General features: G+C 40.2%; 1 protein-coding gene across 2 annotated transcripts in view; it reads left to right on the plus strand.

Annotated features, from left to right (window-relative positions):
- Positions 1–2184: 2184 nt before the first annotated feature.
- Positions 2185–18041, plus strand: part of CLCN3 (chloride voltage-gated channel 3) — a 54004-nt gene continuing 38147 nt past the window's right edge. The window contains exons 1-2 of one of the 2 annotated variants that reach the window (XM_054166004.1): positions 2185–2344; positions 11179–11354. In XM_054166004.1, coding sequence (XP_054021979.1) covers positions 11195–11354 — 160 coding nt within the window. In that variant the 5' untranslated portion in view covers positions 2185–2344; positions 11179–11194. The remainder of the gene's footprint in view (positions 2345–11178; positions 11355–18041) is intronic. The other variant, XM_054166020.1, reaches the window with a different exon arrangement.

An 18041-nucleotide genomic window follows, 5' to 3' on the forward strand; every position in this document is an offset into this window, starting at 1 on the left:
GCCTACAGTATCTTGGTAGATTCTTTTTGTCTTTAAGTACAAAAACTGTCTAGTGTGAAGTTACATTTCAGAAAAAAAAGAAAAAAGGTAAAACTCAAGTATTAACATCCTTTTTTGGACAATGGTAAAACATAGCACGTGAGAGACGATTTTAACTTCACATGGCTTCACCAAGTTTCCTGCCCCTGCTTTGCTCATGAAACAACCTTTACTGTACTAAAGCTAGACCGCACCATTAGGCATATCTTAGGGCTCCTACTGCACGCTGTTCTGTCCAAATATCGATAAGCAGCCTGTGGGGAAGAAGACAGAGTTCAAAGAGAGAATAGACTTTTGTGCCCGTGGCACGCTAAATACGAGTCTTGAGGAAAGAAATCAGCGCTGACAGGGCGTTGGCTTTTCCAGCCTTGGACAGTAAATCGTGTTATCCATTACGGACACGCACGAAAGCGGCTTCTGCGCCGGGGCACAAGTCACACACCCTCAACAGCCCGACCGACCGCTGGGCGCAGAAAAAACGAGGCGACAAACCCGAACCGTACGGTCAGGCCACGACCAAGCAGACATAAAGAGTAGTGTCCCGGCCCAGAGACAAAGAAGGCCCGCAGGCCAAGCACCGGGCCGGGCCGGGCCGGGCCAGGTAGCGCTCCTCAGCTGGGCCCCACCAGGCCACCGCCCCCGCACAGCTGGGGCAAGACCGACGCCAGGCGAGAAGCGCTTCAACGAATACCCTCCCCACCATCCCAGGCCCATAAGGGAGACAAGTTGCACCGGCTCGGTCCCGCCACCGACTGCTGCCACCGGCCTTGCAGAAGAGCGGCCCTGCGCCCCGCCTGCCTCACCCACGACCAGCATACCTCCCGACACACTGCCCAGCTACAACCGCTGCTACCACGGCCGCTCAACCCAGCCTCACGGCCACCGCGGCCCCCCCTCCTCGGCCCCTATTGGCGGGTGCTGCCCGCATCTCAACTGCCATTGGGCGAGCTGTGCCAAGGCGGGGCAGCAGTTCGCCTGCCCTCCCTTCCCGCGTTAGCGGTACTTCACCCTAGTAACGCACGGCCGAGGGCCCTGTGATGGTATGGGGGTGCGGCTCTGGCGGCCTACGGCGCGGCATGGCGAGAGGACGTGGCGGGTTGTAACGGCTTGGCCTGAGTTCTTGCGGGAAAGAAATGCAGCAGCTATCAATCTTTTATGAACTGACCACAATCTACAAGGCCGCTCAGCCTGGCACTGGTGGTACGTGTCTTCCCGGAGACGTCCCCGGGGCGGGATTTGTAGGGGGAAGCGCACTCCGGCCATCTAGTAGGACTGTGCCCGAAACACATCCGCGAGGGGTCAGACTGTCCACAGCAAGTGCCTCCGAAGTGGAACCCGGGTTCCACCTCTACTTCCTAGTTGTGAGAATTGAAGATGTCTTCTACGGGGGTCCGTGCCCTTAATATGCCATACCCAGTCAAAAATGCGTCTTAACTGCGTGTACGAGTAAAGGCTTGTGATTCATGACACTCAGTCTTGATCCGTCATGCATCGTGCACACTGAAAAGCACTACTCAGTCTTCTTAGCCCTTTATATAGGCACGCTTGTGGCTTTTTTTTTTCCCTTTGGAAAGCTACCACCGGTATTTTACTGGAACCTCCATTGTGCTCATGTAAGTTGAGTAAACTCTTTCCTAGACTCTATCTCGGCAGGTTGGCAGTACACTGTAGTTACTTGCTCAGCCCAAGTACTGCATTTCATCTGCAGATAAACATTAACTCTTGGGGGTCAGAGCTTACAGAGCCCGTGACATTTAGATGCCTCCCGGCTTAGGCAGATGCTTAAACGATGCTGCGATGTACCGATGTTTCTCCTGGGAAACCGCACTCTCGTTCTGAAGCATGGGATTTCTTTCCTCCACGTTACCGCGCGCTCTGCGCAGCGACAAGCTGTAACCCACCTTCGCAGACACGGCCACCTCCAGCGCAAAAGGCAGCCGGTACCAGTGAGCGGTCACGGCCAGCAGCACAGCGGGACAGTTGTGGCGCCTTCCACAGCCCAGTACCCACTACCGTCAAGAGCCGCCGAAAAGCGGCGCCCCTCCTGTCGCAGAAGCGGGAACCGGAAGTAGCATCGGTGACGTTAGCTCCGGCCGCCCTACTGGCGCTGAACGGCGGCAGCGAAGCGCGTGCGTTGCAGGAGGCCCCGCCCCTAGGTCGAGGGGGCGGGCGGGCTGGCTGGCGGAGCGACCGTCGGGCCGGGGGCTGAGCCGGTGTCCGCGGCGTCTTCCCGACCCCGCCCCGCTGCTGCAGAAGGATGAGCCAGCGTCTCCCTGGGGAGCAGCAGGCGGCGCCACCCGGACAGGTAGGGGCGGGGCAGGGCTTGGCTTGCTTCATTTTCCATCGGTGGAGGGCCATAGTGGGGTATAGGCCCTGCGACGTGACTGAAGAGGCCCGCGGGCCGGCCGCTCGGTCCCGCTCTTTGGCAGCGTAGCGAGCGTGGCCGAGGTGGGCTTCAGCCTGTCTGCGGTGGAACGGGAGGAGGAGAGCGAGGGCAGCTCCCGCTGCACGGCCTGTTCGCGGAGCAGCACCTTCGTCCTCCTTAGCGACACCGTTTCGTCCTGCGGCTAGCAGGCAGGAAGGGGCAGGAATAGTGGTTCCTCCTGGACCCCTCAGCTAACCTGTCCTCTTTCCCCGAAACGGTAACGGCCGGGGTCAGGGGGAGTACCCTGCATGTTTACAAAGCGTGTAATCTGTTGTCGCCTGATTTGCGCGTTCTGTGGCAGCTCTTGTTCACGTACGGAAAACTGAAGGGCTCTGCAACTTGGAAGATCGAGAGTCTCTTCCCCACGTAGACAGTGATAGAAATACGTGTGTGTTGCTGACTTTATGTTGGCTCGTGGGTTTGGTTAGAAAGCTGCTGTCACACAAGAGATAATGGGCATGTCTTGGATCCTCTTAATTAAATGAGAAGGGTGCAGGTGATAGAGGTTAAGACCGAAGGTTGATTGCGTTCTTTCATATTATGTTTTCTGCTTATCCCAAATAGTTTTCTTCCCTAGCCAAAAACAGGGATCTGACAGTAAAACGAGTATGTAGCAATTGTCACCTAAAATGAACAGTGGTAAGCATGGCAGTGGAAAATCATGTGCTGGTAGTTAACTATGTTTGACAGTAAATTTGCTGTGTCACACTTTACTGAAGTAGTAAAAAAAGGCTTTAACAGCAAAAATTTTATCATTTTTGGAAATTTTATTAGAATAAGTTCTTAATATTTTGGAGAAAATGCCCCAAATTATAATTTGGAGTGAAGGACTTGCACCTCCTTCTTGAGGCTGTTGGATCTCTGAAGTTTATGTACAGAGCTTTTTGCATTCAGATGCCTTTCTTCTTGACAGACCTGTGAAGGGTTTTATGTTCTGTATCCCTTGACAACATAGATGCTTTTCAAAAACAGTTACTGGAATGAAGGATGTGTTGGCATGACAGATTAGAAAGCAGATAGTTATCATTACTGTTCCTCTATTTAAGGAGACTTCAGAATGCTGTAATGTAAAATATTTTAAAAATCACTTGTGTTATAAAGCCCAAGCCTTTGTGAAGTAAAGTAGGTCCCTGGAGAACTCACCAACTGTCACTATTTTTTTTCTAATACAGAAGTCTTACACTGAGTAACTGTTTTAAATATGATGTTTTGTCTTTTTGGTTGGCAAGCAGATGTAAACTTGCTGCTCAGTACTCTGGGATGTCAAATTGGGAAGCAGTTCTGCTGTGGAAAAAATGCAGCTAGCATGAAATTCAGTGTGAAACAAAATGGCTTTGCATCTGTCTGCAACATCTGTCAAAATAAAAGCTATTCAAGTGCCCAGACAAACAAAGTTTGTTTCTTGTCTGCTTTGGTTACTATTGGTATGACAATTCAAAGAATTCTCTGTCTTAGAATAGTTGTTGTTATCTTGAGAAATAATACATTTCTTGGTATACTCTTCCTAAGACTGGCTGTACCCAAATCTTTACAGCATCCTACCTGTGAGTGGTTTACAGTAGTATTGTTCTCCCTGTGGTGCATGCTTGCAAGTTAAAGTGATCGTGGGGTATATCTCTTCTCTTTCTCACTTAATACTGCCTTGTAATAAGAATAAGCCTGTCCAAATCCTCAACTGGAAGACTTGAACACTTGAAGCTGTTGGTCTTTGCTCTTTGTGATTGCATTGCTCTGAGCCACTACATGAGTTTGCCTGCTTTTCCTCTTGCAAATGTTTGTACTTGTGCTCTCTTCTGTACTTGATGTTTGTCACAAAGTTGTGTTTCCGTGACTTGCAAGTGAGAGACCAGTGTGTGCTGGTACTGTATGAACAGGTGGATCTAACTGTATAATATATGTTTGTTCAGTGAATAGACACTTTGGTGTGTTGTTTTTCATGCCTTCTTTGCTTTGAGGGTTCTCTCTGTGTGTGGCTTACCTTGTGATTTGAAGAGCAGAGTTGTGTTCTTTGAGTATAAGCACTAAAGCCCAGACAGCTGCTTCAAACTCCCAACCACTGCCAAAAGGCATTCTAGGAACATTCCAAATTCTTTCTTCATATTTAGATGACTTCATATGGATAGGTGTTACTGTGCCGATTGTGTTTTCAGGGTAATATGTTACAGTAATTCACCGTTAGTGATATTTTTAATGTGGTTATAACAACAACAACAAAATAGTCAAGTAGAACTGTTGAAGAGAGTTGTGGTGGAAATTACAGTAGCCAGTTCAAGTTGTTTGAAGAATTTATTCCCTAGTTCTCAAACTCTAGGTTGCATGTTCCTAAACTTGCTTGGCACCTCCTTCGCAACAGAATAACCCAGTAATCTCTGAAGGCAGTCAGCAGTGACAGTGATCATGCACATGAAACTGCTTGTGTACACCCCCTCCCTGCTTATTTTCCCAGAGCTAAGATTTCAGCTTTATACCTACATGCTCTGAGAGTGAGTTCCCAATTCTGTGCTCCCTATGCCGGTCTTAATCCTTTATGTTTCAGCCTGTAAGTTCAGGTTCTGTGTTGACTGACTTCTGGCCTCTATTGCTGTAGTACTTCGTGCTTGGTTTATGTGCTAGGCTTTGGAAACTGAAGAGGCTTGAAATACTAGACAGATAACAATTACAAATTTTGATAGCTGTTTAACTTGAAACTTGGTTTTGAAAGCTTTTATAAAATCATCTGACAAAGTAATGTTTAGACAAAAGCCCCCTGCTCATTTAAATTGATTCTGATAAGAGGGTTGTAAACAGGCTGTAGAAGTAATGTTTGCTGGGATGTGTGCTCTACTTTAAAAAGATAGAAACCTGAAAAGTCAACATAAAATACTGAGGTAGTGTTTACACTTAATGAGTTGATAATACCTGGTATTATTGGAGAGGAGAGACTTAAAGTGGTTCCTGGGCTTAACCTGTAATAGAAAATATCCTAGACAAAGCTGTTAAAATAGTTGTAAGTCTGCTTACATCTGGAGTATCCTTATTTGTATTATGTAGTCAGTAAACTTGGATCTATAGTCCTGGAAATGAATGGAAAGAAGATGATTTATAGCTTCATACTAGGCACCAGTGTGGGTTTTGGTGTGTGTTTTCATTTGTTTTCTTCTGTTTGTAGGTTTTCTTTGGGCGGGGAGGTGGTGTTTTTTGTTTTTCTTTTCCCAATGACTTGCAGAGAGTTCTTTCCTCTTGAACTTTCTAGACATTCAGCCTTTTGGTTTGATAAGCATATTGCTTGGCCTTTCTAGTTATAGGAGAAGACTATGCTTGTTTTGGGAGGTTAAGGAAGAATAGCAAATGAAACTTGAATTAAGTTCACTTCTAAAGCACTGGTCCTTTATTAAAAATAACCTTTGCTGTTTAACAAGCTCCTGAGAGAAAAAGTACTGAAATGTGCATTTAGTGTGTTCATAGTGCAATACAGTATAATGAAGAAACATTTTAAAATTGAAATAATAAATATGTAATTTCACTTCAGTAATATGTTGAAATTACAGATGGAGCTACTGAGGTGACTTGATATTTTGTCATCCAGCCAGTTAAAATGGAAGTACTCATTTTCCTGAAAGATAAGATTGTGTTTGAGTTCCTTCTGATCTTATCTCCAAATTGCTGTTCTCTGCCAGGTTTGTTGGTTTTCATGTGTTATCTGCAGATGTTGACCTACTGCAGCTTTCCCCCTGAGGTTTCTGTTGCTAATTTGTCTCTTGTTTTTTGGGGGGGGGGGGGGGGGGGGAAAGGACAGTTCTCCACATGCTTCCAAACATGCCTATTTTCTGATTCTGAAAAATAAAAATGCAGTTTTCCAAAGAGGATATCTCTAGGAAAGAAAACTTAACATTTCTTTTTAGAAATCTTTTTTCATTATTATTTTACTTTTTGCTGCTTGTCTTGCAGAAAACTTTATATTCTCATATAAAACGCTACCAAAGATAAATAAATAAAAATATTATCAGTCTTACAGACTTACTGGTTTCCTCCTGTGTTGTACTGAGACATAAATATTCTTTTAACTTATTCTTCCCTCACCCACTATGGCAAGGAGGAGGGAGTAGATGATCTCTGAGCTCCCTTCCAACCTAAGCCATGCTGTGTTCTTTTTTTCTGTGTTTTTCAACATAAAAAATCTCTCATGAAACCACTTTCTTTTTTTTTCTCATAGAATACTCACTTTGATCCTTTGTTTTGACTTCATACCACTATTTAGCGGTAATAATTTATCTCCAGGCTCTTCTGCCCCAAAACTGACCAGGACTTGTAGATCATGCCGAAGTATGGATAATTTTAGAAGTTATACTTGCCAACCAACCACCTAAGTTTTACAGTTGGAGAGAATATTTATGTGAGGGAAACTCACTTGAGCATTCAGAACTGCTAGCACATTTATGTAGTGAATACTTCACTTTGGTGGTGTTTATGTATCTAGACCTTTTGGGTTTGGTTGGCTTGGGTTTATTAGTCACCCTTTGGTTAGTGCATATGTTTTTATTAAAAATCAGAAACAAGCCATTAACGGTGACAAGAGCTAACTGTGAATCTGATCTTAATTTATTAACAGATGTATTTATTTGTTTTATCATTTGAAGAAGAATGGAATGACAATCAATAATGGTTGGATGTTCTTTACTTACAAAAAATGAGGTGGCTTCTGTCTAGTTAGAGTCAAGAAGATCAGACATGAGCCACATCCTGGTGCTGACTGCAGATAACTTCAGTCCTTCATCACTTTGCAATGGTAGTGTTGATCCAGAGCAAGAGAGAGAGCAAGCCTGTTATCAGGGCTCTTAGCTATGAAGTTTGAATGGCTTTGCATAGTGCATCTGCAAATTTGTGTCTGTTGGCTCTACCAGGACGAGACACCAGCTTTTTAATTTCTTGATAACCGAAGACTTGTCATTTCCAAACAGAGTACAGTGAATGTGTTCATCTTTAACTGGCAATTTCTTCACTTTGAAGTCTGAAAATGAGTAATCGGGAAAGGAAATAAAGAGGAACTGACTGGTGTGCCTACATGACTTCATAAGCAGTGGTATGCCTGGAGTGTAGTTTGGAGGACATTAGCATTTTTTTCTTTATTTCATGGGATTTTGTGTGTTTATGAAGCAGCTGGAATTCAGTACAAAGACTTTAAAAAAAAATCTGTGGTAACTGTTATCAAGAAGATGCTTAACCTGGGATAATGGTTTCAGGTTCCAATTTGACAACTCTGAAATAAAATTTTGCCTGTCAAGAATGAATGCTTTTCCAGTGTTCTTTTCAATGGAATCAGTGCTCTCATTTGTCTTGGCTCACAGAGCCTCTTTTCTGTGATAGTGTCTTATTTCCTTCTTATTAAAGTCTTTTTCTTCTTCTTTGATCAATTTCAGATCATTCAGACAAAAGTGCATTGAACTTTAAAAAAGTTATCTGAAAGATACTTAACTGAAGTGTGATCGTGAACTTAGGGATCTGTGCACAGAGCTGGGGACTGTTCAGTGCATTTCTCTGAAAAGCTGAAGACAAGTAGTGTAAATACTTGTGATTATTCTGGTGGTGTGTAAAAGCTCTTCTCCAGCATTTGTGTATCCCTCGGATGATTGCAACACAAGTCTGTATTCAGATGGAGCAAAATCCTTTAACAACTGTAAAGATTATGTTTCATACTGTGACTGTATCTTTTCATCAAACAGAAAATGAGCATCATTCCCAAAGGCACAGGGGAGCAAAGTTAGGTTGTCTGCAATGGAGCCTGTAGTCATAGTTCCTGACCTTCAAAAGAAGACTCTGGGTTTTACCTTCCAGTTTTCTTAAGGAACTGCAGTGTTATCTGAATATGGTCACAGAAGGAATACTAATTTTTTTTTTTTTTTAAAGTATTTATTTTGCTAAGAGAACTCTCCATGTTTTCTGTCCCAGACAGGCTATTTGAGGCTACAGGTGCTGACCCATTAGTTTGGAAACTAATACTATATATTACATTGATTTTTAGGCTTGCACTGAAGTGGCAGCCATGGACACAGTTCCTTACTGTGACTTGGCTAAGGATCAGTACTTGCCTGTGAAGCTTTAAGCTTTTTCACTTTTATATTTAGTTCAGGTTCATGCTGAGAGATTAGGTTCTGAATAACTTAAAAAAAAAAAAAAAAGCTGATTAAAAAACTCCTTAAAGACCTTGCTGCTCATGTAGGTGCTTATTGCTGGGCTTGTGTGGAAGAGCAGTCTGATGGCAGAGGTGTTTCTAAGATACCGGTAAACGAGGTTAGGTTAGTAAATTTAAATCTGTTTTTTCAGTTAATCTAGCCAGTGTTGGTTGCAAGCAATTAATTCACTAAGGTAAATACATTAGTAACTTGCTGAATGTGAAAGAAGCAATCCATTCTTCAGGTCAGGTAGTATCTTTGTACCAGGTGGTACAAGTCTTTGTCTGTCATTACTATGGCCTAGTCATAGACTTAGCTGTTAAGACATTCTAGAGAGTGGAGATGTGGTTTTGAATACTTGATACAAACTGAAGTCAATGCTCTTAATGTTTGAAATCATATGACTAGAAGCATGAGTTCACCATTCATCCCGTAAGCAACTGGTAGCTTTCAGTTGTTTTAAAGCTAAGAAGATAAAAAGTGTTATCAAGGCTGAGTATTTATTATTGATTCTGCTCTTGTGAAGATTAAATGTAACAGTGATATTCTGTATTGGTATGTATCATAAAAATGAAAAACCTTTTCAGGCTGTTACTGTATTATGTTAAGCTTTTATAACCAAGAGTGGCAAGATTCAGGAGAATCTAGAAAGTAAATCTGGGTCTTGTTAATAGTTTCTAAGGCAAGATTGTCTTTGTGCTTTTTATATGTCATATTTTCATGTAATGTTGTCTCTGTGCTTGTCCTCGGTTTTTGTTCTTCAAGAAATACTTGAATCTGTGTCTTCTTCCTCCTTGAACATTAATGTTATTTTGGAAGTGGCTATGAGTGGAGCTAAACTCAGTATATGTATGTTGTATATTTATCAGAAATTGACTTTCTATTTTATATTTGAAGAATGCCTACTGCATAAACAGATTTATTTTTTTAAAAATTATTATTTATTTTAAACTCGGGTAGCTCCAGTTAACTGGCAGTGCTCCTTTGTGTTTCTATTTATGACTTTAAAATTGTCAAGGATCTTTTCTCTCTAAATGGCTACAATACGAACAGTACTGTTGTGGAGATTTGTTTTAATAAGCTGATTTTTTTGAAAAATAGGATTCTTGCATACTTTGCAACAAATAATCACTTTTGAAGTTTCTTACCAATAAACATTTAAAATCTTGCAATTGTTTTCCAAAAAAATTCAGCAAATGACTCCTCTGTTGCTATTGTTGCATTTCTTCTACTGTAGAGCACTTTCTTCTGTGTAAAGATGTTATTCTTAATTTTGTCTGCTTTTGATTTATGTCTGCATAGTATTTCTCAGTAGGTACTGTCCTTGTGTAGGGTTTATCAGAGTTAGAGGACAGATTATGCCTTTTAGTTCTTAGTACTGAACAGAAGGATTTAACATTACACTGATTTGGAGGTTTATCAAGATTCTTTTTGTTTTGAGAAGTAGCTGTTTTGTAGCACCCCCAATTTTGAACATTGTGCCTTTTCTTTTGTGTGTGTGTGTGTGTGTGTGTGTGTGTGTGTGTGTCTTCCCCCCCCCAACCCGGTATTTGGCGCAAACTTGTATTCTGGGAGAATACTTCTACATTTTCACTCCAAACATCTCTCAGGAAAATAACAAATTTAAGATGTCTTTGTTTCCTGTCACCCCTTTGAGGTATTTAAAAGTGTTTTTATATTGCTTTTACAGGACAGCAGAGAACATACCTGAGATTTAGAGATTATTCAGATTGCCTGACAAGAAATGTCTGTAAATCAGACTGCTTTTGTCCTGCTGTGTCTTCTCCAGAGACACTTCACTGCACTGGAAGTCATTCTCTCAGCTGACTCTCCTCTTTGCTTGACCTTTTAGTTGTAGAGCTTGAAAGATAAACTGGATGTCTGGTGTTTGAGAGCAGAGAAGTGCCCAAAATACTAGACTGTGCAGGAAGGTACACTATTAATGTAGCTGTTTCTGGGCTGCTCGTCTTAACAATGTGGCTCTGCGTGGACTGTGTTTAGTTAGATCACAAAATCATTGAACTGGGTTGGAGGGGAGCTCAAGGATCATCCTGTCCAGCCTTGTTTTGCCAAAAGTGCAGTCTAGATGGTATGACCCTTGACTGCCTCTTTGTTGTTTTGATACCTTTACAAACAACTTTTTGTGATTGCTAACTGAATAGTGGTATTTCTCTTGCTTATTTTCACCTTTGTAATAAAGATTAGGGAAAGTAGTAAAAGAGGCTGTATGTACCAGCTCGATGGTTCAGTGCACATTTGTACACATGGGATATGCAGAAGTATCCAAGTATCTATGTTGAAGCTGAAATACTTTCATGATGGTAACAGCCCAAGAAAGGGGGTGAAGAAGCATCATCCAGTTAAAAATTGCTGAAGATTTGTGTGAAATGATTTATGTATAAAATGTTCTACATTCCTGCTACCTTTTTTTTGTAAGTTGTAGTGTTTTTGCCTTGCTATTTGCTTCCCCAAAACATGAAATACACTTGTTTTGTTATATTTCAGATGAATCTATCAGTCTTTTGGGCATATTCAAATAGGAAATAACTGATTTTCTTTATATAGGTTTTAAAGCAGCTAAATGGAGTCTGAGCAGCTGTTTCATAGAGGCTACTATCGAAACAGTTACAACAGTATAACTAGTGCAAGCAGCGATGAGGAGCTTTTAGATGGAGCAGGTGTAATTATGGACTTCCAGACCTCTGAAGATGACAATCTCTTGGATGGTGATGCATCAATTGGTAAGTTAATGTTTCTTTTAGCTTAAAAATTCCTCTGGGCTGGCTTTTTATGGTCTTCTGGGTTGTAGTTTGTTTTAATTGTGTTTCAGGATTTTTAGAGTTTTGGTGTGTTTTATTTTCTGTTTTGTTTTGGATTTTTCTGTGGTTTGGTTGGTTTGGGGATTATTTTAATAAATAAAACTGACCCATGCACAGGATTGATAGTATTTCCAACTTGAACGCAAAGTCTGAGGCTATTCTGGTTGTTGTTTGCATAAATTCTCTTCATCACTTCAAGGAGAAGGAAGTTTGCAGTAAATAGTTTCAGAGCCAGTGTTTTGCCCCTCACTTACTGGGAAGTTGGATTTGTAAATTGAGCCCTAACAGAATAAGGGGTTATTTTGTTTGCATTGTCAAAAGCAATGCTAAGTGCTGCACATGCCAGCAGCCAGTTTCTTACTGTAATGCTGAAGTATTAGGATGTGCATTAGAGCACAGATACTACTGGTTTGTTGTCTGTTGTGTGTTTGTTTTCTCTTGGAGTTTACTTTTTTGATACTGATGTCTCTGCTTGCCAAAATTCTGGTCACTCAGTAAGAGGCAGTGAACATAGTAAGCGCTATTATTTAAGTCAACAGTGGTTTATGTATCTATGCACGGAAAATATTTTCTTGTACATTAAGTAGTAGTAAATATCTCGGTCATAGATCAGAATCTGGCGTGAATTGACTTTTTAAGGTGGTAAGAATGTACTTCCAAAAATACTTTAAATTTACATGCAGGAGGTCAACATTGTGTGTTTCTCACAGGAGGTGCACATCTTTGTTTCTTATTCTTTAAGGTAGTTTTTCATGTATCTTTCTAATTCAAGTCTCATTGACAAGACCAGACAAACATTTTCTTGCTCAACTGTATGTGCCCTTTTTGTCCTGTGTTACTCACCTAGCATCAACTGTTTGTTCTGAATATTATTTAATTATTCTTATCCTTTACTTACCTCTTTACTAATGCATTTTTGTTCTATTAAGTTGTAAATGCAAATGAATTCGATGTACAGAATGTGTCCCAGCTCCTGAGGAAGGGCAGGACCATCCTAGTAACTGAAAGATTCTCTGTTTTTCAGCTCTCCAATGCATGTAAATGCAGAGGCATTAGACCTAACTATGTGCTCTAACTGGTCAACCCTGCCACAATCAGGAGCCTTGTTTAAACAGATAGTTTCTGTGTTAAGTGTATAGGGCTGGAAGAATTTATGAGCCTGGTTTCTTAGCAACATGAATAAAAATGGCAATAACATATCTGTACTTAAAATCATAGTGCAAATAATGTAGTTAAATTGAAAGCTGCATAGCTGCAAAATGTAAGCTTGGAGTGTAAATGAGCACAGACATGAATGTATCCAGCCTGGATAAGGTGCCATGGACAATAGTGTGTTCATCATAAATTTACAGTTTCTGTTGTAAAATGAAGAATTACAGATTTTTAAAAAATCAAAGCCATGCAGTGAGGACAAAATGAAGGATTCTGAAATTATCTTTGTTTTTCTCCTTTTTTGCCTCATGAAAATTAAACTGTACATATATTATGCAGATATAAAAAGAACAATATGGAATTCATAAAGTCTTTCTTTTCTCCCTCATGAAGAGGGTGTAGGTTAACAGAATTCCGCTTCTTTTAGTAGACTTGATAAATCCCTTGGCTGTTAGGCCAGGAATTCTGTGCAGCACAGCCATTCACATTATCACTTATATTCAAGCACTTAACTGAAGCTTACAAAGCTGTTGAGGCTTTGGTGAATATGCCTTCTGTTGAAAACGTGTGAAAATGGGGTGATATTGGGAAAGAATACTAATAGTATATGCTACTGTCTTAAGTTATATGGAACTAAACAAGTGAATGTTGACAGGAACTCAAAAGACTTCAGAAAGTCTTATCATGTGTACTTTAAGGTATCTTTAATATTTAGTTGATAGAGATTTACCTTCCAGTGTCCACTTTGATTTGTGATTTTAATAGTTTTGTGTAGTGCCACCTGGGGGTTTCACCATTATGTTAGAAACAATGCTGTACAACGGTCTTGTTTCTCTTAATGCCATCTGAAAGCATGTGTGTTACCTGTCCTTCACTGTGTCATCTGGAAAGGTTACAGAAATTGTGAATATGTAGTATAGACTAAATATGTGTGTGCATAGTGATCATATCATAATTACCTATGTGGTATATAATGTGTCTGTTATGTTCTCCACTAGCTGGTTTCTTTTTGTCTAAGTTTCAGGCTTTTAGTGGAGCATTATGAATACCAAGCAGGTATCATGAAGTTGTAAATTCTTTGATCGTTGTGTGTTACATCATGCTAAATAATCAAATTACAGTACACATAGAGGCTGCAATGGCTTGCACCAAAGCACTGCCTAGAATGGATAATATCTGTGAGGTTTGGTCAAACATGCTTTTATGGCTTATCAAAATCAGTATCTTTGTAGTAGTGAAGTTCCCCTATCAAACTGCTGTCTAATGAGAAGTATGGTGATACTATACTGGTAACAGGTGTCTGCTTCTCGGAAGGGAGGATGTATTGCCAATACTTGAACATGGACTGTACTACCATGGATGCAATCTGTGGATTCTCATTTTCATGGTGGCTTATCTTTGTTTTGGTTTTAGACTTTGCTCTACTTCTTGCTAAGTCAATTTAAATACATAATACTTACCATTGAAAAGCTATCAGTTCTTTAATATTTAAGTCATATAAGCTGATATTTGCTGCTGCTTTAACTTTTATAGGAATAAATCAATACAACTTATTTTTTTAAAAAATGTTACACTAGGATGGGTCATTGCTTTCCATGACTTAAGGGAATTTTTTTTTTTTTTTTTTTTAATACAGAAGTGAACCTTCCAGAGTTGAAATACCTTGTCAAATTAATATTTTACCAGAGGAATGTAAATGAGAAGATAATGTCTAATGCATTATTGTTCTCTCAGCATAGACTTGTGTTGGCTTGCTTCTGAAGCCTGAGAGACACACAATTCTTTGCTACTGGCTGAACCTGAGGGACTTGAACATCTCTCCTAAGAAGAAAGACTGAGAGAACTGGGGCTGTTTAATCTTGAGAACGCTAAGAGGGGATCTTGTTAATATCCATAAATATCTGGGAGGGGGGACAGGGGGTGTGTGCCAAGATGAAGGTGCCAGTCTCTTTTTGGTGGTGCCCAGTAATAGGACAAGAAACTGTGTGTAGAAGATGGATCACAGGAAGTTCCACCTCAATATGGGGAGAAACTTCATTACTTGGAGTGTGCCAGAGCACTGGAACAGGCTGCCCAGGGAGGTTGTAGAGTCATCTCCTCTGGAGTTGTTCAAAGCCCACCTGGATGCATTGCAGTGTGTCTTGCCCTAGGTGATCCTGCTTTGACAGCAGGGTTGGACTAGATGACCTCTAGAGGTCCCTTCCAACTCCTAGCATTCTATGTATGATTCAATGATTCAAACCTTTTTGTGAGTCAGGGTTAGCCAGCTGTTGAGGTAAAACTGAGAGATCTTCATAATTTTGCTCAGAAGTGAGAGCTGTTTGTATGATGTAAGGGAGGACTGCATCAGTCTGCACTGTATTTTTTTAAAAATTTAACTGTAGGGCGAGCTCGGCAGGAGATGGATTATTGTGATGTCAGACTGCAAATGTTTCGAGGCACTGACTGTAATCAGATGATTAAACCGTATTTGTAGTAAAAATGGTTTGCAAACAAATGATCTCACTAGTGTTTACATCTCAAGGTACTTTGCTCTGTCTGTAGGAGTCAGAGTCCTGGAAAAGCTGGGTGTTCTTAATAGCTATTTCTGCTTCAGTCGGAGGAGCATGGTTGCTTATATTGTGGCTTCACTGTGGAGACAGTTTGCAGTCTGGCATATGGTGTTAGCACAAAATTGGCAATAGTTAACCTTAATATGACAACCTGTAAACTGGTAATTCAAAAACTGCTGCTACAGCCACTACTATCTCCTTGCAATGATGGCAGAGCCACTAAAAAACACAATATGTCAAAAGTTTGTGTTGTAAAACACTGCATCTCTCCTCAGCTGGCCTTACCCATGAGTTAGAGTCCCTCACGTAAATGCATTTTTGGCACTCTGAATACTGGTTTTTAAAATGTGATAGAGTCAACAAATATGGCATTATCTGAAGAACAGAGTGTAATTTTCAACAAGCGCAGGTAGTCTTTTAGAATCAAGAAATTCATACTGCATCAGGGGTTAATCGTTCAAGCAAGACCTAGCCATAGTTGTTGTTCCAAATGACACAAGAATGTTCTTTCATAGGTATGCTTGTTTCTATTTAGCTATCTCAATTTATAAAGAAAACAAAGAATGCAAAATAATAATAACTTATCTCCTGCATAAAGGACTTAAGTTCCTGTTATATGCTCTGTGTGGAAATCACATTGGTAGATACTTCCTGTTGACTGCAGATAATACAAAGAAGTATATTCCACGTACTTTTGTACCATTGGCACTGTTTGTGTTATTCATGTTGCACAAAACTGACTTGACTGAACAGTCATGATGACAGTTTCACCTGTCTCTTTCCTGAGTTACATGCAGCCTGTTTTCCAAGATAGCATTTGCATTAGAGGTCTCATTGTTCTCAAGTAAGGAATACATTCACTCACAAGTGATGTTACACAAATTGAAGCATGACTTACTCTGATCACAGGGGCAAGCATGAAGTGCAGCTGGTTTGTTTTGAGTAGTTAAATTATTAGTAACTGATTATCTTCTTTTTCTTTTCTGTTGGATTGTATTTAGAGCTACAGACATTTTGCTTGTGTTCTATAGCACTAATGCAGCTGAACACAGGGTATCGGATAATACAGATCCACGTTTGCTTTTCTATTAGTATTGTGTTAATTCAGTCTATTTATCTGGAATAGAATGTATATGTTATGTTTGCATGAATAACTGAGTTAATTAACAAAGTTATTCCTTAAAAGATTTCAAAGTTCCTGGCAGAAAGCAAAAATAGACTTGGAAGATTCTTAGGTTATGGGTAAAAAAATGTTTTTTCTTAGTTTCTGGGTGTAATTTTTAAACTGAGTGAGTTGCAGGTGTTTCTTTTGCATGTTACCTGTTTATCATGACGGTGATTTTTTTCCTGAATTCTGATGTTTCGGTGTTTGTTGTTAGGGTTTTTAAAAATAATTCTTGTCCAAACTGAAAAATTAACTTGATAATGTTTTAGTTGGAACAGCCTGTCATGATGATACAGTGATAATATTTTCAGCCTTCAGATTTTACCTGGATGGGTATGGCATTAGACTTTCTGAGGTTCAGAAGTTATGATATTGTGGATGTAGAGTTTTAGTAACCAGTTTGGCGCTTATTCTCTTAAACGTTTCGAACCAAATACTGACTATTTCAGTTTCTCACAAATGGCATGGTTGCTTCTTTGAAGACTTTTTTTTTTTTTTTTTATAGTATGAATGAACTGTGTTAGTTTTAAAACCTTACCCATAACAGAGCTTCAGTGGTCTCACCAGTCTTTCTTGACAGTTATAGTTGCAAAATTAGATTTTATCATTTTCCAAAACACAAGCATCTCCATTTTCAGCCTGATACTTTGAAAGAAGATGAATTCTAATACTAGTAATCCATTGTCTCCATCTTTCTGAGAGCATATAGTTTTGTTTTCTTTCTGCAGTTCTGCTGAAGTGCTTAAGACACGTTGGCTTTGTTAACAGATGCTGCTAAGGCAGTGCTGACTTTACAGCCTGGTGTAGTGCTACTATTATGTATTTCTCCCAGGCATACTGTATGAATAGTGTAAGATGAAGGAATGAAAGCAAAGGAAATTTGATGGCATGTATGTAGAAAGAAGAATCTGAAGTGTACAGTAAAATAATTTAGTCTGTTTGTAAATTCTTTATGTACTAAGTAAACATTTTTCACTATAGCTTTAATAATATTTCATTTATTCATTTTGCCTTTGATTTGTTCTCTCAAGTCAACTATAGGAGGGAGTTACAATTTTAACCAAACTGGTATCAGGCTGCACTTGTTTTCTACGTTTGAGAATATCTTGCTCACTATCATTTTTAAGTTGAAAGCTTTTTGTTTGCTTGGATTAAACAGAAATCTTGTTCTAAAAGAGGATATCATCATGTCCCTGAAATTCAAGAACAGCTATATTGGGTCAAACCACAAATCCACCTAGCTCAGCATCCTGCCTCTGACAGGGGTCAGAAGTCAGTGCTTTAGGAAGAGTAAGTTACGGGCTAAGTGATAGGTGTCCAATTACTTGTACAGCAGTTTTGTATGGCTGAGGGCCTCTCTCAATTGAGTAAGGGGGTTTAAAGTTTTAGACCTTATCAGTGCATTTTTTTTCCCAATGACATTTTCTTGAAGCAATTCTTAAGCGTTTGCCAAAGGATGGTGTAGTTGCTAACAGCTTAGCTACTTTTTATGTGAAGAACCATCTTTTCTTTATTTTGAACTGCAGTCCAGGTATAAATAGTGCTGAGAACAGCTCTAACTTGCCAGTCTTGCCTAGGAAAGCACCAACCTATGTGTTAGTGCGGGCTGACACGTTCCTTGTCAGTCACCCTTAGACAGCATAAATGCTTAAGCTCTCTTTTTTTTTTTTCCCTGTTGTTGCTAGTTGCAGCTGTGAAAAAATCTTTTTGCTGATACAGAGGGGTTTTAGGGGGTATTAT

The sequence above is a fragment of the Dryobates pubescens genome, chromosome 1, assembly GCF_014839835.1.
Source record: "Dryobates pubescens isolate bDryPub1 chromosome 1, bDryPub1.pri, whole genome shotgun sequence".
NCBI classification, from domain to species: domain Eukaryota; kingdom Metazoa; phylum Chordata; class Aves; order Piciformes; family Picidae; genus Dryobates; species Dryobates pubescens.